The 24,756-nt window shown below is 42.5% G+C and overlaps 1 protein-coding gene across 1 annotated transcript in view; it reads right to left on the reverse strand.

The window, feature by feature from the left end:
- Nucleotides 1-24,756, reverse strand: part of TRPC5 (transient receptor potential cation channel subfamily C member 5) — a 94,515-nt gene that overhangs the window by 54,510 nt on the left and 15,249 nt on the right. Inside the window, exon 2 of the mRNA XM_075763651.1 lies at nucleotides 8,667-9,065. Coding sequence (XP_075619766.1) covers nucleotides 8,667-9,044 — 378 coding nt within the window. The 5' untranslated portion in view covers nucleotides 9,045-9,065. The remainder of the gene's footprint in view (nucleotides 1-8,666; nucleotides 9,066-24,756) is intronic.

Raw genomic sequence — 24,756 nt, forward strand, 5'->3', positions numbered from 1 at the left:
TCAGTCAATGCCTTTTTGATTCCCCTCCTTCCCTTGTTGCCATCAAAAGACTGCCCATCACAGGGATAAACAAGCCATAAAGGTGCCGTTCTACTTTGCAAACCCAAGCACAGTTCTATTCATAGAATCATAGAATCATTTTGCTTTGAAAAGACCTTTAAGATCATCAAGTCCAACCACTAAACCATGTTCCTAAGCACCACATCTATGTGTCTCTTAAATACCTCTGGGGATGGTGACTCGGCCACTTCCCTGGGCAGCCTGTTCCAGTGCTTGATAACTGTTTCGGTGAAGAAAATTCAACAGCCAGATAAGGACTAGGGGACTCTTACTAATCCTGCAGTTCTTTATAGATCCCAGAGCTTTGTTTTGGAGGAGCCTGTAATTTGTTATGTTCAATTTCCCCATACAAAGAAGCTTTCCTTGGAAAATGTGTTGCAACTATTGCATCAGGCAGAGTCTCCTGATTATTTGTATCAGTGAATCTAGATAGCCGCGTCAAAAGTCCTTTCTGGGTTTCAGAAGTTGTACAGACCAGATGCAAAAACATGTGTTGTGTGATGTTCAGGGCTTGATGTAAGGGAGCAGCTAATGTTGTAATGGGGGCTTTTGAGCAAAGGGTGCTGAGTAAACTAGACACATTCAGAGATGCTGTGTAGGTAATGAAATATGGGTTTTTGAAACTTAACACCTTAATTGACAGATCTATAGAGAGATCAAAATTTACTCATGTAGGAACATAAACAAGATTTTTTTCTCCTACAAATTGTTACAGGCAGTCCACCCAGCTGAATCCCATGCACCCATCACTCCCGACTGAAAATGCACTGTATGGTGTGCCGAACGCAGGCAAGTGCTAAGATCACTCCCACAAATTAATAAAGATAATTCCCTGGGAAGCATTCATATAACAGCACATTCCTGACTTCTCCACCTGTCTATATGTTAATAGACAAGCATGACATGTTTGCGCATGCTGTGATGCAGTTCTTGGCCTGACCCCACCAGCTCTCCTCGGAACAGACTTTATGTTGGCCCAGAAGGAGCAAGTGACTTATTTGCTGCTGTCATGTCTGGTAGCTGACACTGCAGCCTGTGAACTCTAGCCTTGATGCTACTTGTTAGGTCTATGCGATACATCACCCGAGTTCTTCGTTTTGCCTCACACCTCCTCATAGATTTAAGATTATTTGGGGAGGAAGTCAGTGAGAAGGGAGGAAAGAAATTCCCAGTTAAATGTAATCATTAACTGAAGTGGTCTTTGATTTCTCTGTTGTTTAGTTTAATTAGATGGAATTCATTTCGAAGGCAGTCGCCAATGTCAAAGGCATGTTAACTATAGCTGTGAATTATTACTGCATCAATAAAAATAATGAAAAGCTTGGATGCTAGCAGAGCCATTAGGCTTTGGAGCAGTAACAGCTAGTTTTCTGTTTTCAGACACAATCTTTCTTCCTTATTGTGCCTTTCAAATATTTTTATACTGAGAACTTGCGGCCAGTTTTTCTCAGCTGCTTCTATTCTTCAGAACCTGCTCTTGCTCAGAGTGTATCTAACGAGGTTCAGCCTTCCCTTTTCACTTTGGACCTCCCATATTAACATGGAAATGGCTGGTTTGAGTCATAGCAAAGGGCACAGTAGCTGTACTGAGTCATACCAATCAGCCTGTTACCCTCTCTGTTACAGTGCTCAATAGCAAGAACTCAATGAGAACAGGTCATGCCTATGGACTTCCTTGATACAGATGCCCAGGTTTCAGCAACACCTTTCTGAATTAGCTGAATTTTTTAAACTCAAAGAACACCGCAAATACTGCTGGTATGCACTGGTTAACACCGCAGAAGCACTGCACAGATCTGCCTGCACTTTGGGCTAGCTTTGATCACTTTGTTGTACTTCACACCTTTGTAACGTTCCACCCTTGCTGGCACTGGCCTTGTCCATGATGTTCCAGAAAAAGCCAGTGCATGCGCCCAGAATAGCTATTACCACACATAAGCAAGACTTCTTTCTTCAGCCTGTATGTGAGCTATCTCCCCACATCCATCCTCAGCTTAAAGGTTTGGAGTTAGTGCTGCAAGGCTTAGCAATTTTAGCTGGGAAGTCCACAAGACTCTCCTTCACCTCTAAAAGAAACGTTAGCCTTTTACTGAAGGAGACAGGGTAACACTTCTCACAGATACAAACCCCAGATCCTCTGGCCGTGCCGCTGGGTACCTCTGTCCGCTTTGCCTGCAGGTGAGACAGATCCACAGTACCTACTTCAGCCAGGGCATGAGGAACACCAGCTGCTTCTAAAACTCTTGTCTTTCTAATTGCCTGCAGAATCTAGCTTTTATGTCATGAGATATCTGACAACTGATCTGCTTCCTTTGACTTAAAAAGTCCTGTCAGTGACAGCACAAGGCTGACAATGCTAGCAATGAGCTTGTACATCTAGTAAGTATCAGCAAGTCTGCAGAAATCAAGGGCAGTTGGTGGTAAGAGCTAAACTTTGCACTGGACTCTGCATACAGGACTAAGAACCCTATATGAGGAGGAAAATTAAGCTAAACCACATTGTATCAAATAAGTTACTGGATTTGGGAAGAATGAAATGGTTTAATGCAACATATAACTTCTGGTTCACAAAAGATTGTCTCTAGGCTGTTGATCTATGATATTTGCACAAAGATTAAGGCAGATTTTCACTCATCAGCTCATCTGAAAGAGGATTTTTGAGGTTAAATTTTAGGTTCGCTAATACTATCAAGAGCAGCAACCTTCCACCAGCAGGTATCTGAGGATTAGCAACTAAGACTGAAAACTTGCATTTTATTCTCTATAGTGTCCTCTTCACAACATATTCTGCCAGGATTTTTTTCTGTAAAGCTCCTTCTTTCGGAAGACACACGGATAGGTATCTGTTGAGATCTCGTTGATTCAGAAGGCCTTTGGACCGTCGAAACAAACTGAATCACAGTCATAAATACTGAGATCCCTTTTCTTTTTATTCTCATTATTGAGGAATTGCATTTGTAGTCCCATCTGTGAACCAGATTAATTTGGAGCCATCTGCCATGAGCAAATTGCTAATTTTGGCAGATACCAGAGAGATGCTAGTATCATCCTTATGTAAACATTTGATGTCAGCTCTGATTGTTGTGAAGAAAACAGCTACCCGTAAAGGTGCTTATGGCTACACCATGAACATGTAGTAATTCAGATGACTTATTACAGCTTCTTAAAGAACGGAAGGAGGGCTCTGCAGTCAGCACAGATGGTGCCTGGTGCATTGCAAACACATCCACTGTAGCAAGGCAAAAAAATGATGCGTGATCTGTGCAAACTGAGCGCGCTATCCTGTGAGCTGTGATGCACGTTTAGTGGAGAACGGGGACCACTTCACAGAATTCACACAAGAGGCTATTAAGAAAATGCCCCTGAATACCTCAAAGGGAAAATTTGTACTGATTTCAGTGGGCTTCAAAATGTCTGGAAATACAACTATTACTAAGGATAAATTGAAAGTGAATCAAATACGAAGGAAAATGTGAATTTTCAGACATATATTTCCTGCACTTTGCTGGTGCAGTTTAGGTGCAGCCTCCAGCCTGGCTGAAAATATAACCCACTGTATTGATGTTTGTATAGTAAAAAAAGTTCTGATAGGACTTTAGGGAAAAAAATGCCCAAACTCAAAGACCAAATAAGTTAGGAGACAGAAGATTTTACTGGGGAAGAGAATTTGTTCAACAGGCTTCATACATACATTTCCTTGCTCCTACAGTAGTAGTGAATCAAAAAAACGAAAGAAATAATTTCAAGTTCCCTGTTAATTCCAACCCCATAGGACCCCCCAGCCAGATCTCTGATTTTTATGTGTACCTATAGAATAGTACAAAAAGTCTTGTTTTGCCCTTGTATGTATTGGACCTGTCCTGTGCACAGACAGTTCTGGAGTTTAACATTCCTACCCCAAAATCGATGAGCCACCTGATTCAATAAGCCTGGGCCAAAGTCAATACTGCATGTGCGTGCGCTGATTTTTACAATTTCTAGCCAAGCCCTGCTCTTTCTGATGATTATTCAATGGTTTCTCGTCTTACTTAAATAACTTGACACTCATAGTGTGGAAGACCTGAGTATGGATTGCCATGCCAAGCAGTCTGCAGTACGCGTATACTACTCCTCTGCCACTATGCAGTATGATGTCCCAAAAAAGCAAACAATAACTATCAAAGCACCAGCTTAGGCTCACTTTTATTTCCTGGAGAATACATATTCACTGACTAAAAACCTCTGCAGGAAAAGCAACACTTGCATACCCTCCAGGTTCCATGAATATTAGTTTGTTTTGATGTTCCTCTTAATATTCATGAATAGGCTGCTTGCTTTCCAAATGTCTGTCATCTATTTGGGGAAAAACAAACTATCCTATGATTTAAATGACCAATCAGCAATACAAAGTGACTGGCCAAAGCGAACTATGGTTTAAAAACAAAAGCTTGGAGGATTAATTGGACTGAATTATGTAACAGTTGGAAATTACAAGTGAACTTGTAAAAATCACAGAACTAGAAAAGCTCTTTTGTTACTTAATCTATTTTGAGTAGATAATGGAATTTTCTTTTATTTCCCTGAGAATTCAGCTCTTAGTGCTGAGCCAGGTGCAGACCATGACCCGCTGGTCAGCAAAGCTCCCACCTATGCTGCAGTGGGCGTGCAGGGCTGTTGCAGCCTGCAGCACCACATGCTCTGTGTGGAGGCATCTTCCATCGCACTCTGGACCACAACTTGCACACTGACAGTAAAATAAAAAAAAGAGAGTGCACCTCAGAACGTGGTGTGGCACAGTTGAGGAGAGGTTAGCTCTGATCTGAAGAAGAGAATGAGTCCTTTAAAGCCTGGGCTTTACTCTTTGCTGGGACCAGCACACCTCTATGGTCTTCCCACGGTAGCAAAAGACACTTGCACCATGATGACTCTCTCACTGAACCCAAAATCTCCCACAGGTGACAGTTATCTTTCAAAACAGCTGTAACATTATTAGCCATAGAGTTATTCTGGCTGTAACTGGTGAAGTCTTCTCCCCAGCTTTACCAAGAGACTCACGGAGCAGTATGCAAAAACGTGGCTGTAAGTTGTCAGGACTGGGCAGAACAGATTTGAGGAGAAATGTTAAGTTCTTAAAATAGCTCGTGAACCTTGCTTGGAGGTAAACCTAAAAGGAAGTACATCTACTCAAACACATCACTGTCCAGCACACTCATCTATCATGTGCTTTGTAGCAGCCTTTAGAGAGAGGTGGTTCATGTTCCTGGCTCTCATGGGCTCCACATGTAAACAGTAATTTCTTCATCTCCTGAGATACCCCTTGCATGCATGGCTGCAGCGCAGGAGAAGCGTGTTGTTATAGTTACTGGCTATGACTTACCCCTGCCATTGTCATGGTATTTTCAGTAAATGGCGCTTAAACAGCAATCTAGCAAAGGTTTGCAGAATAATGACTGCTTGTGTTCACTTAATAACAGGACACAAGCGTCTCTGCTGTCCAGTCTGTTCATCCATTTCTCCCTGTCCCTTACGTCACGAATGAGACCCCGATTCTCTTACATAAGCAACACTACAAAGGTCACTTCTTACATTTGATTTTTTTTTCTATTTTTTTATTTCTGCTCCCCGGAAAGGTCATCATACAGGGGAAAAGCAGAGCTCCTCCCTCAGGCAGCCCTCAAGAGACAAGTATGGAGCGCCCAGAACACATCACCTTTTAAAGACTCTGGGGCTGGCGAGCAAAACTGCTTCGCAGGTCAAGTCTGTAAGGGGCCACAGTTTTCTGCTTTGTTTTGGGTGTATCTTTTGCTAACTAGATATAGTCACTGTAACCCCACGAGAGGCTGGTATAATGCAACCTGTAACATTTTCAGTCAGGATTGTGGTACGGTGATAAGGCTGTAGGAATGAGCGAAGAGACATGCCCATAAAATGGATTATGCTGAATGATGCTACTCAGCTGCTTTTGAGATGCAAAGACAACAATTAACTGAGCTGACGCGAACAGACGCAAATAGGAACAGCTCTTCATGCCTGGCAGTTAGAGAAACACGACTTTGGTGTAGAGTAAATAATAATCTCTCAGAGGCAGACAGCAGGAAAACAGGAACTAACAGGTTTTTACAGACCCCAGACTCAGATGAATGAAGGCGATGTATTGAACAGTTAAGAGAGAGCAATCAGAAGATGCTTCTTCTGCACCTTTGCCTGGAGTGTGGCAAAGATAAACTAATTTCCCCTAACTGGAAACAGGCTGCTACACGTGAGTCAAGGAGCTGCCTTCACACAGGTTTGTTCAGGTGAACTGAACCTTGTGCGCGAACATTTAATTAATAGATTATACTAAACCTTATATATAAGAAGTGCTGTGACACTACCTTACAAATTTCTCAGCCAGACAGAAACTGTTAATGAAGTCTGAATTTTTGTTACTACTCAACCAAAAAGCAGGTTTTCTATATGTTTTAGAACATAAAAGTAGCTGATTAGGACAAAGCTATGCTACTCTGATTTATCAGGTCCTTTTTGTGAAAGCAATTAGGTATGGGATTCCCAAAGGACTTTGAGAAAGGGTCCAGCAAAGATAATTACTGAACATATATCAATACTGCTGCGGAATTAGCATCAGGAACTTGTGTTCAGAAACCCCTCCTATATTAGATTTGACAAGCTAACCAACTTGGTCCCAACTTTGCTTAACTAAGCACTTCTTTCCATTTAATGTTATATCACTATACATGAAATAAATGTTAATTACCATCACTGCATGGACAGTCAGTGAAACTGCTGAAATGGAAATCTGGTCCTGCAGCCTGCTACCAGCAAACACTTCTTGCAGTCTACGGAAGAGCCTGAACCACAGCCCGGGAAGTTAATCCCAGTTTGTACATAGGGTCTTGCATCAGGCCAGTACTAGTCTAAAACGTACTGATGAAATCTGGTCTTGTAACAAACCTTGTAAATAAAGCTGAAACTGGCACTGCATCTTTTCTCCCACACACGTTCTCCTTCAAGTTGTAAACTTTGCAGCAGATGATAGATACAAACCTAGCTACAGAAGGGTAGCTGCACACCAGCGTAGAGATAAAGAAAAAAGAAACAGACCTACTATGAAATGTATCCCTGAACTAGAGACGTTGGAGCTGAATTTCAGCTGCAATAAATCAACCTTATTTCATGGACCTCTATCCAGTTAAGCCAGCAAGGCTGTGAATTTGAGTTTTGGTATTCAAGAGATCTTACAGAAATCCACATGAATCCCATCACTTGCTCTCTGTGACATTTCAGGAGAAACTTGTCATAAACCTGCAATAATTCTGGCAGTTCCTCATGCTACTGAAAAAAACTTTTTTTCTATTCTATTTTCTGTCCTGTTGGCCTATGGGATGGTGAAACCTTTTAGAAGATCAAGAGAAAAATGGCTCATTCTTCATGTATGGGCCATGTTTTGCTGCTTACATTTTGTCAAACTAAAACCTAGTACTAATATTTCAGTTTTTAGATCTGATAGAAGAGATTCTTCATCTCTCTAGTGCTTAAACCACACATTAGAATCACATCACTACAGTATGCAGAATGCTGCCATTTCTAAATATTAATCTGAGCTCTCTTGAATGTTGTCAGGGTTGATCCTTATTGTTTGCTTTGGCTACATAAAATTACTATTGAACAACTATGTACTAAGGGGCCTATCCAGTGAAAACATTTTCTTCTATGATTAACTGGTATTAATAATTTTCTTCTTTCACACACAGAGGGATATGTTCAAGCAGACTTCAAAATGAAGCTTGATATATAAGAATTATCCCAAGTTTTGAATGTTCCTTTCTAAGCAGTGAACATGCAAAAATTGTCAGTGGTCAGTAATGTGTATCAACTATTCTAGTTACAGGCAGTAGTACTTGCAAATGAAAAGAAGCAGAAAAAAAAAAAGAAAAGTCAGGGACAGTGTGATATGTGACACTTGAAGTGACAGGATTCAGACCGTGGTTTTTCACAAAGATCCTTATGTAACTTACTGATGGCTTTGTAGCTAAGGATCCTTCCTACAAGTTGTAGTTGTTCATTGCTCAGATATATAGCAGCTTAGCTCATGCTGTAACGTTATGTACTGCCTCAGCATTTCTGAACTAGAGCTCTCTGGAGATGGAGACCAAGATGATATGTCTGTACTATGGCTAAGTACTGAAACCTAGCAGACTGCTTGCTTGCTTACAGTTATTTATAAGCTTGTATGTTTTCAGGATTTGCTTATGAAAAGCAATTCCACTTAATATCAGTACAACAGCATGGCAATAGTTCATATTTATAGATTGTAATATAATTTCAGACAGCCCCAAATTCCTTTACAAAGTGCGAGCCTATAAATCAACCTATAAATCAGTATGTTCACAAACACTGTAAGACTGAAAAGAACACTGAGTGAAACTGAAAATGCTGAGTATTTGAGTCAGGCAGAACATGTCTGCTCAGACTGGCAAGTTGTCATCCAAATAGGACTGTCCACACCTACTCTGGGCATTTAAAGCAATGGAGCTACATTAAGGACTTTGGTTTATGACCCCTCTGTGCAGTACCACTTTCCTAAGGCAGGATAATAGCTTCAAACTGAAGTGGAACACTCAACTAACCTGTTTTTCACCACTCGGCTTCCTGTAATTCAGCAGCAGCTCCACAGCTCCCACCACCTCTTTCCGTATTGCATACAGCAGAGCGTCTCCCACATACACGCTGTGGCTCAAAAGCAACTCCATGATCTCCAGATTTTCATTCTCTATGGCTATTAAAAGGGCACTGCGACCAAGAGGATCCATACAGTTAATGTTGATGTTGTAGTAGATCTCTGCCTCTTGCAAGGCATGTTTCACACTGGCATAGTCCCCCTTCTCCACAGCGCTGAGGTAGGCCTTCTCTTCCGCTGAGAGCTCTGCCTCCGCTCGCACGATCTGTAATGGGATCCGATCTCTGTACGGTGAATAGTTTACCTTTTTGTAGTATAGCTGGGCCATTGTTCATAGTGACCGGGCAACCTGTGGGGGAAGAAGAAGCACACATAAGTGACAAAACAGACGAGCAATCCCTATCCGTTCCTCACAAGGGACAAGTTTCCAAAGGTCCATCACGGTAAAACCTCCCAATCCCTTTTTAAGCTGCTTTATTCTCAACGCGGCGACTGTAACACCCCCTGAGCAACCCTACATTGAAAGGCTACCTAAAAAAATAAAGGTTACAGTACTGCTTAGAAGAGGTATGCAGAATGACAGACACTCAGTATACTTTTAAATCTGGTTTAACTATGCCATTGATTTCTTTTATCTGGTCAGAAGCATGATCTTGTTGTTTATGGATAATCTATCACATGTGCAGATAGGTGGTTTCTCATCTTTGCTTTATTTCCCACTCAGTGTCCCTCCTTTTTCACTGCTGAGCCAGGTCCTCAGTATCTCTGAACTGTCAGTGGTGGGAGCTGCTGATATACACCCAGCTATTTACAGTAATAAGATTTATTTTGATTATTTTTGCTGCTTCTTCTCTGCTTCCATCTCTTAAAATAGGTTTTTATTTTTCCCTAATGTTTACTCTTTGACTAGGTCACAGTTTCATTTTTAAAGCTTGTATGCTTTTAAATGTATTTTCTTACTCTCCTCATTTATAAATAGGACCTAAAGACAGGCTGCTGTAGAAAGCCACCACTCTTGCTCTCCAGAGCCAGTGATGTTGTTTATGGTCTAGGAAAACGAGGAGTAAATCCTGCCCCAGAACAAGTGTAGCAAACAATGAATTACTGTTCCTTCCCGTGGCTCAGAGAGCCTGCCAGGTGACTGAAGTCGTAGGAAACATGGGCTGGACAGGTATTCACTCATAAGGAAGAAAGGAGCTATGCTTATCTACCTCTGGTATCGATAAACCACACCAAATCAGGACCATGGGACACCAGCAGCTATAACTAATTGATGACTTATTCCATGTCCTTGCCCAAAGCTCAGTTGTTTCCTGCAGCAAACTACCCAGAGGTTTGTTCCATTTTAGTGCCCTATCCAGGGGAAAGAGGAGGTTTTGAGAAAGAGATAATGAGAAGGAGCATCTTGTGGTTCAGGTGCCGAACTGGGAGTGAGATGCCATGGGTTCTGTTTTTACCAACCCACTGCATGCCATGAGGCAAACGTGTTCAGCAGAGCCAATTTGCATTTTGCCTTCAGCTCCAGTGTAATGGGCCTGGTGCGGCGGCAGTGGGTGGATCTGAGCTCCAGCCCAGCTGACACTGCAAAATAGTGGGTGGTTGTAGCATACAGCAAAGTTACATCTGAGAATTTCCTGGGGAGCCAGAGATCTGTAACGAGTTTGGCATCTCAAAAAATGTGCTCTCTTAGCATCCTGGTTTCCAACCAGTACGAGAAAAGTTTTTGTTTGTTACATTTCCAGAGTTACAGTTCTCTGCACATATGCTTCAACCTGAAGACACACACACAAAGGCGTTAGAGGCAAAAGGACCTATGATCTGAACAGAAGCCATCGTAAATATATTGGCTTATTTTCTACTGAAACATTACGCCACTAAAGCTTTTAGAACTAAGGAACAATCTCGAGTAACTTAGGAGCTTGAAGTCTCAATAAACTACATGTATAAACAACTACTCCGATTTTCAAAAGGACTAAGGATCACAGATCATTTTTCAAATTTTGTTTTTGAAAATGTTATCCCTGCAGGGTCCAGCCAATTCCCACTGAAATACTGACAAGACCCGAAAGGATGCAGAACAAGTCTGATAACAAGCATGGACCAAAGAGATCTTTGGGAAAGTAAGGCTAAGCCCAAATGGGAAGGGAAATTTTGTCCTTGTGTGACAATCTGGCTCACAGGAGCAGGAAACGCCAACCGGTGGCAGAGGACAGTAGCTACTGTGTGGAAGTCTCCAGGGAGAATCTGCTGGCTCCAAAAAACTGAGGGATTCTTATGACAAGCGCAGCTGCTAAAGTGGAACTGGGTATTTTTCACTGCTCTTCAGTTTAATTGAATGTTTTGTAGATGGTGAGTAACATTTGCAATGAGTTATAACAAATGTCACCTTATGAAATATCATGTCAGAATTGGATCCTTTTCCTTTCCAACAATTTTGTAGAAAGAAAAGAAAGCTTCAGATATCTTAACTTCTCAGTGAGATCTCATCCCCCAGTAGAACCCCAGTCCAAGAAAGCAGTTAGTTAATACTTCAAGCACATAAGAAGCTGCAATAAAACCAAACAGGAAAGACTCACAAAATTATTGATTTGCCCTGAATTCTCATGCCGCCATCTGCATAGCCTAACAAACACACACTGCTGACTGGGTTTGGAAATGATAGCATGCAGTATCAAAATAAATATATGTCTGCCTGGACTACATGGAAGATTTCAGCAGATGTGGATGGAACAAATGAGCCCAAGGATCACTGCTTTCTAGCTGTCGCTTCCCAATACCACCAATCTCCTGGAGTGGTACTGTCTCCTGCTTAACAATTAAAAAGTGACAAAAATACTGATGAAATCCAGGTAAGAAAAGGGGGAGGCAATTCATAGGTGCCTAGAGAGTAGAAACAATGAAGTACTTGAAACGTAGCGAAAATAGAAACATAGTCACATTAAAATTTTGGAATCTGTGCAGAGAGCCTGAAAATGCACGTTTTCCATATGAATTCTCTTCACAGAGAGGCATTTTCTGCTATTTGAGTTAATATTTGGGGCAAGAAAAGTTTTTTCCAGTCTATGCCTGATTGCAGATGCGTAAGACAATATCCAATGACTGGCTAATGCAATGGTGATACCTGCAGCACAAACAGGTGTAGAAAAACTAAGAGAACCACATAACAAACTACACAAGGAGAAGCGGACTTACCACTCCATTTGGACTCTGCCACCTCTCTCCATTTGAGTTGCCCTTCTCCCTGAACTATTAGTCCAAATCTTCAAGCCATTTCAGCCTAACACCCCTTCTATGTTGCCTGGCACAGAAATGAGAGCTTTAGCCCTTGAAAAGCAGCCATACTTGGCAGAAACCACTTGACTGGTTTGGGGAAGGAAGGTTTCCAGCCACGTTCCTTTGTCTAATGGCATAAAATGGTTTTTCTACCCCTGCAAAAATGTCTCTGCATCTTCCAATGCTCAGTTCAGACGTATCTATCCCTTGCATCAACAGGGCCACTTTTTCACTCTGAAGAGTGAAACGGCATCACAGCTGCCACAGGTGGGTTTGTTGGGATCTCCTGCTGCCTGCTTTTGGACTGGACTCTTAGGAAGGACATGTTACAATCACAAGGGAATGGTATTACTTCAGTCGAGGGCTGAGAACAATGGCTTTTGCTGAAACCTAAGAAGTGGCTTTATACATGTCACCATCTGTAAGAAATCTACAGTCAGCACTCTCTACAGACACTGCACTGTCCTCAACACCCCTGCGTTGTCTCCCACCCTGGATCATGACTTGGTACCAAATGATCAGCTCATCATACTGATGTATCATGCCCAGGTGAAGCAGAGATCGCTTCAGCACCAAGGGGAAGAAGACAACAGAAAGAACGAAAATTAGCTTTCCTTTCAAATATTTCTGGTTGGAGAGAGAACATCATGAAAACTGCACGAAGTTGAGAGTGATGTGTGGTAGCACGGGAAAAGGCGGGGGGGCAGCCTGAGTGATGTGTGAGCAGTGAGGAGAGGGTAAGGAGAAAGAAGAGCGAAGGGGAAGCGCTGAATAGCAGCCATTAGTTAGAGACATGGTTAATGAAGATAGACAGGCAAAGGTCACTCGGCAGCACCGCCTTTTGCCACTAAAAATTTCATGAGTTTTCACTAGAAATTATTTTAGGATCTGTTAGCAGTTGAACCATTCCTCATTTCCCACTTGACGCGCACAACACACTCCCACGTGCCACTGTCTCATGGGAATCAGAATGACCCGTATGAAATGGGGTGATATAACTGAAAGGGTGGGAGCCAGTGCCAGTTTATATCCATGTAGTCACTAGACCCATTATAAAATAGGACCTTGCTGGCTTTTATTTGCTTTTATTATCATCTGACTTTTCATGATGCTGATTAAGAGGTGGAAAAGCACCACTGCTCCTCATTGCTGAGCTCCCCGTATAATGGAGGCAGCAGAGACCTGAAGGGTATTGAATTTAGATGCTGGAGCTCATTGCTCTCAGCTGATGTGAGCATCTGACTACCTGAGGAACAAATCAAATACTGCATCTTGAACACAAGATCAATAGACAAGAGCTACCTTTCCCACTTGATGGGACTCAGCACGAGCAGCCAACTCACACCACACATTAGAGCAGACAACAAAACACCCCATCTGCCAGGTTGCAAACAGAGCGGCTGGTTGTTCCCTCCTACTGGAGATTCACTCTGACACATGTTGGCAAAACTGTGTGTGTGGCTTTAAATGTCACTACATCTTCTCTCTCGGATCTGCAGAAAGGTTTATGTGCTGGAAAGCCTGCCTGTATTTGCTAGTTGTATTGGCCCAATAAAAGAACTGATCTCTTGCAACACATCTTACTTCGCTGCTTCCCTCTGTCCTTCTCTCCAAGGCTATTTTTTCTTTTTAGTATTACAGGGAGAGTATTTTCCTCATTTTGCATTTCTAATCTGGACTTCAGGTCTGGAAATCATGGACCATAACTGCTAAAACGGCCTGACTCTTTCATCGTGCTCAAAGGCTGTGTGCTCAGTAATATTGATCTTTTTTAAAAAGGTTATAAACCTAAGTTATGAAATAGTCCAGAAGGGCCACTTAGGTAAATAATATTACATGTAGTTAATGGACCAATTGAATCTGTGATTGGATCCTTCTTTTAAGTGCTCTAGCTCTTATTTACTAACAATGCCTGACTGAGCTTATACCTCCCACAGTTTGAGGAAATAAAACTGACCTTGTAACATTCTGCAATTCTTTTCCTTCTGCAAAGATACCCTCTTGTTCCAGAAAATTGCTTTTTCCATGGAGTTCAGTGGGAACTGGATTGCAACACTGAGTCTCACTGCTTCTCATGATGTCTCTGCATCACGCTCACCACCTTTTTAGTCAGAAGCAGAATTTTTTCCTGATGCACTACTGAATAAATGTACAATCTCAGAAATATTTTAAAATTCTAAAATTGCAATGACCTTCTAGTGTATATTGCTGTGTAAATTCCATTCAGCAAAGGCCCCATGATCTCAGAAACTTTATATTCAGCTCATAAGTTATATAAGATATATCATTCCCCTGGAATAAGTACTTTCCAAAACTTGCAGGGTTGCAGTACACACAAAAATGAGAAACCGACAGCTAATAAAATTGGAGATGAGTAATCTAGTTTCCCTGCCCAAGATGAGTGAAAGGGAGAGCACTATTAGAGTATGTGATAAAAATGCAAGGCTGCAGTCATTCATGATTTACATTGGAGGATATGTCCTTAGAAGATGCAGAGAAAAATTCTTATTAGAACGTTTTTCACTCATCATCACTTCAGGCATAGTTAAGAAAACATACAGTCACTGGGGTACTGCATGTAACCTTCTAATCTGGGAAGTGTTTGTAAAAGAAGACAACCTCAAACTTCAGATTATAAATTTACAGAAGCCCAAAGAAAATTCTTTGCCAGTAACTCAAAATGTCATAATTTAACTCAAGTCCCAGCTGCAATTCTTAACTTCCTGGGGATGGTGACAATTATCAAAGATATATATGTTTGATTTGGAAAGGCCAACTCTTTGGTATAATTCTTTTCCGCTGTATAATCAATTGATGAATCATGATCAACTGCATATGGGGAGAGATATATATATGTATATATAAAAATATCATTACAAAAGATATGACATATGTAGTATGCCTGGAGATACTGTTGAGCTTAAGAAAGTACCTGTTCCTCTCTGAGCAATCAGTGGTCCTAACTAAAATTTAAGAATCAAACTCAGTTCTCAGTCTTCTGGCTCTAGGGTGCTCAATCATGTCAGTCCAGGACATCTACAAGGCCACCTAATGGTGGAGGATGGAAATCTTGGCACAGCTGAATTCTCTACTAGATGAATAAGCTCTCTCTGCTGGACACAGCCTTACTGAGAGCCAGTATGACTCTATAGCACAAGCTTGCCCAGGAAGTAAGGAGCGTTGCAAAATTTACCACTCTCCATTCCACATGCAAAACACTTGGTTTGACCTTGCCTTCTCAAGCAGAGGAGCACAGCTGCATGTGTGTTTCGGAGAAAAATAACAAATCATGACACTCCACTACATACGTTTAAACCCATGGGGAGAGCCTAAAAGCCAGCATGTAACAGATGTGAATCATGTTGTCTTGGTGAAGAGCTGAAGGGCTCTCCCGTACTCTAGTGATGAAGAACCTAGAGAGAAGACGACAATGAAACTGGCCTTGGTGTCAGGCTGAGCTCTACAGGCCTGAAACATCCCATGGGTTTCGCAGGGGGGTTTGCAGATGCAAGGCTCCACCTTGCCATATCTCTGCAGAATCAAAGTCAGCTAGCTGGTGGCCGAGGCTGGTATTCAGGATGGAAAAGGAAGATTTAATTTTGGAGAGATGGAAGGTTCCAGTATAACAATACTCGTCCGCAGATGTAAGTAAGGAAAATTTGCAGGAAAAGACTTTTGCATTTGTTATATCTAACTGCTGTAGTTGAAAACAAAACTGACAAATTTGTCAGCACACAAGCCCTTCTTCACTTCTGGATTGACCTGACCACAGAGAAGAACTCACATCAAAAGCCTAACCATTTAAAAAGATGAGGTGTTTGATACTCCTTGCTTTCCTTTTCAAGCCAACTATGAATTTGATTCTGTTCTTGCTAGGTTTCTCTATTGAACCTACTGCTTCAGCACTTGAGTCCTTCATAACGCTGGGGACAGGAGCAGACCATTGCTTCACAGGACCAGGATGTTCTCAAAAGGCTTTTTTCCATGGAGCTGCAGAGGTGGGCTACCACTGATTCACCGCTAGCAATGATCACCTGTAGCAACCCAGAAAAGTTATTCTTCTCTCTTTTGCCCCCAGTGGTTCTCTGTCCTCCATCTCCACCTGCTGAGCTTGATGTTCTCTTCAGCAGAACTGTAGTGCAAAAAGGTCTTGTCCAGACATTCAAGTTTTGTACATCTGTGACTTAAATAAGCTAGTTTTTCCTCAATGGGAAACTTCTTAAATGTGTATTTTAGTGTATTTTAGCTGTATTTTAAAATACACAGTGTAACAACATTTCAGTAGATACACAGTCAACTGCATTTTGTGGGCAGGATGCTTAATTCATCCAAATGAGTAATGCCCCGAGTTTTAACAGTGCATGGGAAAACACTTCTTTGGGAGACTCTGCTTTGCCATGAAGAGAAAGATTTGTACTCGCCTGGCTCAGCTCAGCATACTTCTGTTACCTACTCCTCCATCGCACATGACTTTGAAGGCCTCTTGCCTGAACAGGATGTGCTGGCGTCACTTAAGGGTGAACATCACCAAGGAAACAGTATTAGGAAACCTCTAGTTTGTGTTATAGCCTTCATTAGCTTCATTAGTTTCAGTCCAGTTACAGAGAAGTTGCAGCATTTCATATTAATCTGGACAAGCCCTAGATATACGGGCTTAAACCAGAATCCATTACAGCCTGTGAGCAAGTTGGTATGAGGCTGCGGAGCCTTATACTCTGGTAAGTGAATTCAAACAACAAACAGTACCCTTTCTTGGGAAATGACAGCAAAAGCTAATACCAAGCTTGCCTGAATTTCTCAAACAGTAAATTCATTCTACGCACACATGTAGAGGGTTTGCATTCCAGGAAAGCTGTTAATATGTTTGACTTCAGCGTGCTTTCTCTGGTCTCTGGACAGTAATAAACAGGACATCTACTCCTTGCCGTTGTGATTCACACACAGCCTAAGCTGCCATGCAGAACACGGGCCGATAATCATCCCTGGATTCAGGACAAGCAACATCCTTGTATATCTTCAGCTCCGTCAGTGTGGTCTTTGCAGGGTCTAGGGAGCCCAGATTTGGTTTCATCTGTCCTGAAAGCAACACACAGCTTCCAGCATGCCTTAATGGAAAGGATGACAAACAACCTCTGGTGTAGAGCCAATTGCAAAGCTCCTATTTGGGAGGCAAAGGGAGGGGGGAGTATTGACCCATCCCTGGAATATTTCAGTATTACCTCAACAAAAATCATTTTGGGCTACTAAAATAATTAAAATGACTTCCTAGTGATGGAAGGGCTGCAGCACATGCTGCTACTATTACAATGAAGTATTTACAGTTTCTAATTCTCCCACTTCTTTCCACACAGACATCACATAGGTGTGAATATATAAAAATGTACCATTATGAGCTTAAAAAAAAAAAAAAAAAGCAAAAAAAAAGTCCTGGAATATATTCATAGTATGTACTTTGCAAATCCAGACAGAACAGAAAGCTTATTTTGTCTGTCTGATGTCATTGCTCTGTCCCCTACTCTTTAGAGATGGGCTATCTATTCATTTTCCACCATCTAATAACAAAAAAGAGACGTCAACTGAACTGAGAAATACTGTCAAGCAAGCTGCCCCATTGTCTTATCAGCTAATGCAGCACTAATGTGGCATGGCATCATTATCATCTCTGTCCTCTATGGCCACTGTTTCTGCGCCTGCTGCTTGTAATCTCTAGCTGCTGCAGCTCTTGAAGAAGAGATTTTTTTTTTGCCTGTTTCCCACTCGCTCAACAAGCATTGTAATCATTTCTTCGATCAACAAGATAATCTGTGAACATCATCTCTAGGAGAGCTGATGGCAGTATGGACTGTTAGACCTGCCTCAGCCTGCCTGGAAGTGCAAGTAAACCACCCAGTCACAAAAGGAAAATACAAGATTATAGCACAGTTGCCGGGATGAGGAAAGGGCAGTTAGAGCAAGCTATAAACAACTAACAGTGACAGTTGTTCGGGTTCTGTTTCTCATCTCACTAATGGGTGGATTTATTAGTGGTTATCAGTTACCATTTCTGAACATGCTCTGCTGGAACAGTTTTCATTGGCATCTGTGTAAAAATACAGTCAAGACACAGCGTATGAGGCGGCCGTCACCTGCAGCCCCCTGTGCCGACAGTCTCCGGGGTTACTGCGCAGTAGTAACTCTAGCCTGGCTCCATTTTAGTTTTGTTCCTAACTTTGTCATTCAAACCAGATGGAGGTTCTTGGAAGGAAGAGGAAAAAATCATGTGCTCAATTCTCACGTAAATGTTTCCCAATTGCAAAGAAAGGCTGGTTTAGACAATACTGTGTTCACCTGCAGCGCCTTTTGGAGATGAAAAAGTGCAAGACCCATGAATACCGCTTCCCTGAGTTAATTTCCAAACTATGGTAAATATGGAGGGATTAAAAGCCAAATTCCCTGTAGCTACAGAACCCTGGGGACAAGAACACAAGGAATCTGTGCCCCAAGGGCAGCAAGCACAGCACTTGCATTTCGCAGTCATTTGCAGAAATGGGACCAAAAAGAGACCTCCCGATGGGCAAGGAGCGGCTGCCCCACTCCCATGAGGATGCTAGTGCCTGGCAGTGACACTTGTGTGTCTGAGCTCTGCAGAAAGGGGAGAAGCTTTCAGACATCTCTCCTTTCTAAAACCTTCACAGGAGAAAGAAAGATTTCTTAGGGGCTTCCAGACAGAGGAAGAAAATTCTGAAAAATCCAAATATTTGAGTACTCAGAGCGGGCGACTGCTTTGAATGCAGCACAACTTGGCATTGGGGGATTACCTGTCCTTCACTTGCACCAGCCGACGCAGGGCACAGTCTCCTCTCCCACGGCTGCAGCCCCATGGCTGCGCAGTTTCCCCGCCACGTTGGACCTAGGCACACCTTGCCAGCGAATCCTGTAGTCTGAGCCACCTGGATGGTTGTAGGGCTGAGGAGAAACATTTCTACAGCAAAAGGTCTTGCTGAATGTACCGGTTTAAAATGATGGTGACTCAGATTGCAATGGTAGTGCAATCACAGTTTATCTCAGTCGTGATTTTGCACAAGTCAGGCCTGGTCCTAGCATCCTTCACTGCCACTTCTGTTGAGACGGTCTCAAATGACTGCCTCGGCTGGGCAGTAAAGCAGAGTATTTTAGGGGGAGGTGGAAATGCCATACAGAAAAAAGAGAAATCTTCATAGAAAGAAAGTGGGAGGGAGCTTCCCCTGACAATGATAATAAACAGAATAGTCTGCAGATAAAATAAAGAAGCAAAGCCAAATCCTAGTTCATTAAGATAGCTCAGGAAAGAGCCTAGAACTGCAAACTGGACAGTTTTTTGAAGATGCACAGAAAGGCTGGAGGAGATAAAAACACATTCATTTAAAATGGAAAAATGTTGCTCTCGAGGGAATTAAGCATGCCAATCTAAAAGACACAAAAAAATGCTGCGCAGACATAAAGCAGCATGGAAGAGGAGTAACACTGTTATACTGCTTGTAAGTAAAGAAATACATAGGACACAGATATTTGCTTCTATTGATGCCCTAATAAGGTTCCTGAATAACACCTCCAGTGTAAAACCTGCCTATTCAACCACCAGAAAATTCTTATAAAGTCAGAGATTTGGGTCAGAGATTTGTAGGAGTAACCATTTTATTTCTTAACCTTTGCACACGTACATTGTGCCCTTTGGCCACCAACAATAATAACACCCATCTCTTACATGGCTTTTCAGCCACAGATCTAAAAGTACTTTTTAAAAGACAGACAGCATTCATCCTTTCATTGTACGGATGGGAAACCTGCAGCAAACAGAAGTGAAATGACTTGCTTCATCCTTTCATGACAGCAAGTGATAATTGGCCAGGATTGCCCAGAAATACACATATACATATATATACATATAGCTTAATACGTGCAACAGATCCTTTGGTGTCTACTGAGACAAGCACAATGCCAGAACGATCTGGAGTCACAATGCCTCCAGGAGAGCTGAGTCACTGAGCCCCACTGGATGTGAAATCTTTCCATGCCCTATTGTTGCCTTCTGTATGGAGAGAACCAAGCAGGAGCTTTGCCCCTGCCCACACCTGCTCCTCACCTTGCAGTCGGCCACTGTGGTTAACAGGAACACCGCAGTCTCTCTTCCTTGGGCTCAGGTCTGAAGTTTGCAGTCCTGCCCCGTGATCCTGCAGTGGAAGCCTGCTGGCACCCTTTTCCAAGCTCTCTTACTTCTTCTGGGGCCATGCCCTGATGGGGGGCAGTAGTTCTGTCCCATGAAAGGTTGCACAAGAAGTGACAATAAAAAATGGAAATGTCCCGCCTTACTAGGGAAATACCTTATTTTAAATATTCCACAGGGCTACTCTGTCACATGCTGAAAAATCTGCAGGATACTATCTTGGAAATCAGTCCCTGGTCCTCCTAAAGGGAACTTCTCACATGGGCGTAGGATGCTTTTTTCTTCCTCTGCAAATTCTTGTCTGCAGTATAACTTAATGCCACTTTTTTTTTTTTTTTATTTTCTTTCTTCAAGATTCTATTCTAAAATTTTCTCCCATTTTCTTTTGGATGTAATTTTGCAGTTTGCTTTCCTGTTCAGTTAAGTGTTCATTCAAGATATCTCAGCTTTCAAGAGACATCTGAGGTGAGGCTTGTCAGTTTTTCTTCAGAAGAGATTTATTTTGTATGCTCTCGGTTTTAGGCTCAGCTACAGTATAACTGCAGGGGGTTCATGTTTAAATTGAGCTGTATTCCTCTGGCTGCAGGAGTGGGCCTATGCAAAGGAAATGCACAAATCCATAAATAAGGCTTGGCACGATTTCACTGCTCTACTTAATGCCGACATTTGCAAGCTCTGTTTTCCCAAACCTCTTGCTTCCAAATTCCTGCACCTGCTAATTTGTTAATTCTGTTTTCAGTGAGTTTAGACTTGCGTATTTTTAATTATGCTAATGAAGAATAAACTATTTAAAATACTAATGTTTTGCAAACTTTAAAAAGAAAGCAGTTAACAAATACCTTGCCCCTGGGTCTGTCTTCACTGTTGGATTCACAGACTGGTCCAGGGCATTACTTTTACTCTCCCAGGTTCTCTTGAGTGGACATCCTGTCCTCCCTTTCTCTCTCCTCCTCGTCCCTCTCAGGTCTCTTCTGATACAGCTTCACTTTCCACTTTTCTGTCTGATCTCTGCCAAGAGAAAGATCTTGCAGGAGAATGAAAATCACCCCTGAAGTGGTAATTACCACGGCTGTCTCTATTAGTTTTCTTTTCCTCTTGATACTGATCTCCTTTCCTCTCCAAGGCTCTGTAAAGGCTCTTTGCTTCTGGTTTCTTCCAGTGAGCCCTTGTAACTGGTGTCTGGAACCTGCTGGGAGTTACTGGGGTGCCACAGACCTCTGTCCTTGTCCTGTCCTTTGGGCATCTCTCGGATATCTCTGCCAGGCAGGAAAGTTACGCTTCTGGCAAAGGAATGAGGCATGAGACAATGTGTGGTCCCTACAAGGCAGTAGCTGTGGCCTCTCCTCCCCATGCACCTACAATTTTAATGCACTGCTCTTCTGCTTTCCCTGAACATCGCTTTGCGGAATTGGTTTATGTTTTCCTGGCTTCTACATAAAATGTAGGTCAGATCAAGGTAGACATACATCAAAATTGTGATTTACTGCACATGAAATGAATAGCGAACACTGAACCTGCAAAGAAGAAAGACGACTAATTGTTTAATTTACCCAAATGACATCTACCTGCAGAATGTCTTTGTTCTTGGCTTCTTCCTATATGTGCATTCCTGACGTACCTTTAGCTGCGCTTTTTATATGCCTGGCTTTCCTGGATGTCTACTAAATCACAGATATACAAGTAGGATATCATTCTTGCCATTTCCCTGACAAGATAGCATTGTTTCTTACAGTACAGATGGCTTACAAGATACTGATCTCTGCCAATAGAGCTGCAATGCACTATCTGTAAAGTGACTCTGAAAGGAACTGTTTTGGCATTAAGATTGAGACTGAGGATAAACCACACCATGCAGTCAGGGCTAAGTAGGCCTGAGAAGTCCATGTAAGCATCATCACTCTTAGCAGCATATCAAGGAGTTGTTTCACCCCAGGAGAGCAGTTTTCTCCAGGGTTGCGTGCTCTCCATAACTGTTCACAGTCTGCATGACTAGAGTACACTAGATTACAGTCATGCCATGCTTGTCACTTCCTTGGGAGTCTAGCCACATTTGCTGGGGTTTATTTTCAGCCCTGAGCTTTGGGAGTTCAATAATTACATGAGAATGTGTTCTTCTGGAAAAAAAAAAAAAAAAGTTTCTAGCCTCTAGGGTGTGAAGTAAAGAGTGTGAGTCACTGAGTGAACTTCATTGATGCAGAAACCAGACACGAAGTGTCCCAAATTCTCTAGGTTTAAAAATCTCATTAACTTTAAGGCAAAGTTTGCAGATCTAAGATATGGGGTGGAGAGGGGAGAAATGGGGCTTTGGAGCCCGTGGACTTGGCAGTCCTATATGGCTGTTTGATTTGGGCATGCCAGACCTTTTCTGCAGGCCACGGCACCACCTTCTCTTTCCTGGCTGGGAAAAAACCATCACAGTCTGTGCAGCAAGGGATGTCTCTGTGCTCTGCTCTGGTACCAGGCAGGTCAGGGCAACGGTGGCATTTTGTACACTGACTTACGCCCGCACACTTTAAGGATTGCCTGCTCTGCTATTTATAAAACTAAAAGGGTGTTATCACTCAGTCAACACCGTGCAGAAACATCAGTGGGTACTCTCCATGAAGACAGTTTTGTAAGTCCATTAAATCCTGCCAGCTAGATATCATACACCCTTGTTCACATGTAGCGTGAGAGGATCCCTTTGACTCAATCAGATAAAACAGCCACCAATTTAACACCACTTTTGGCAGAGGAGAAATGCATTTCTATACATGCCTACTTACAGCCAAGGCCTGCTGAAGCTTCTCTACTGCAAGACACCTCTATTACTGCCATGCAGAGCTTAAATTCAGCTGAGAAAATATGTTACACACTAGACAACTTTATTTAAGCACAGTCATAACTGTGGCTATAGACAGAAATGCAAACAGCGTGTGTATTACCAGACAGGCACTATTTTCAAATTTCTTTCCTTTTTCTTTAAAGCCCTGGGCCTAAGGGCCCTCCTCCTGCAAAACCTTGCTTGCAAACACATCCGGTTAGGGCTCACTGCAAAATAGAGAGTATCATCACCTCCATTTTCAAGGTAAAGAAAAGCAGGAGACACTACCAACTTTTGACTGGAAGTCTAGGGCCAGCAGAGAACCCCCTTCCCCTCCAGGCTCACACCTTAACCATTGACTGACAGCTGAACTGTGCGTGGAAGACTGTAGAGGAGAGTAAGGCTTCAGGGTAGCACAGCTGTTTTCCCTACTGATGTTTTCACTAGAACAAGGCACTGGAGCAGCAGATGATGTACGGTGATGATGTACTGCCAGTCTCTTCTGACAGGTACTGTTCTCTCAAATCCTCGTTTTCTTTTGGCTTCCTCTTGCTTTTTTTTCCTCTTGATTTCTTATCTGAAAGCTTCCACCTATGACGGCTGTGAAGAAACTCTGAAAATTTGGGTATCTGATGCTTAGACAGCTATGGGAGTTAGCAGACAGCCTGGGAAAGGAACAAAAGGCTCAGAGAGGTTTGAACAGTCCCATTCATCTCAGTGAGGGGCTAATTCGGGGGCACGATCATGAAGATATCAATGCTGATTGCAATTCCAGTCCTTATACAAGAGGGGAGATGGAAAGTTACCAGTTTGCATTATTTATCCTTCCTACCTCCATGCTTGGGTGATGTTTGAAGACACCTTCACCTAATTTGCCCCAGCTAAAAGGGGCTGCATGAACAAAATTTGTACAAGAAGTGAAGAGAGAGGGAGTTATGCTCAAGGTGTTCATTGAAACACAGAAAACACACAGACAGAGAATTTAAATAACCCTGCAAAGTGCTGGAGGGACCACTGCAGATGTCAGATGTCACTCGGACGCTGTTTCACCTGGCATATCTTACTTTAAGACTGGAGAGGCACTTCTACCTTTTGTTTGCTCAGTCTGACCCCAGTCCTGGACTCTGAACTACCTCCTGCTGTGAACACAGTGTTCACAATGTAATCCTCCCTTCTGAGAGTTATTTCCAGAGGAGCAGGTCTTTTGACATTGACTGGAGAAATGAGTAGCAAGCTAAGATCCCCACTGTCTATCTACCTGAGGCTTAGCTTTCTGCAAACCTTCAAAGCTGTCAGGAGGGCTGGGGGCGACCTCTGGGACAACTGCAGAAACAGCATAACCACGTCAGCCGAGTTTCTCACAGATCATCAGGTCTACGACAAAACAAGCAGAATTAATGTGTGGGAAATGAGATTAGTCCCCAGCTCTGCTCTGACTTTGGCTTCTCATGTCAGTTATGTGAAGGGTCTGGTGGTTCCCACCAGAATCTGTTAGAAAGTACGCTCCATCAAATGCGGCAAAATAAAGGGTGGGTAAAATCCTTGAGGTGCCTGAGAGCTTCTCTGGGATTGAAAAGAAAACAGGATTCTAGCTGGGAGTTTTAGCAGCAGCATTTGATCTATCTGACAGCCACATCCCAGTGACACAGCAAAGTGGGGATTTTTCCACTGCCTTTCCGGTGCACCTTTGGGCACATAGTTTTTCTGATCTGCACTTCTCTTTGCTTCTCTCATTTGGTTTTAGAGTATATGGCATCACTGGTGGTGGCTACAAGTAAGCAC

The sequence above is a fragment of the Balearica regulorum genome, chromosome 11 (genome assembly GCF_011004875.1).
Source record: "Balearica regulorum gibbericeps isolate bBalReg1 chromosome 11, bBalReg1.pri, whole genome shotgun sequence".
In the NCBI taxonomy this organism is placed as follows: domain Eukaryota; kingdom Metazoa; phylum Chordata; class Aves; order Gruiformes; family Gruidae; genus Balearica; species Balearica regulorum.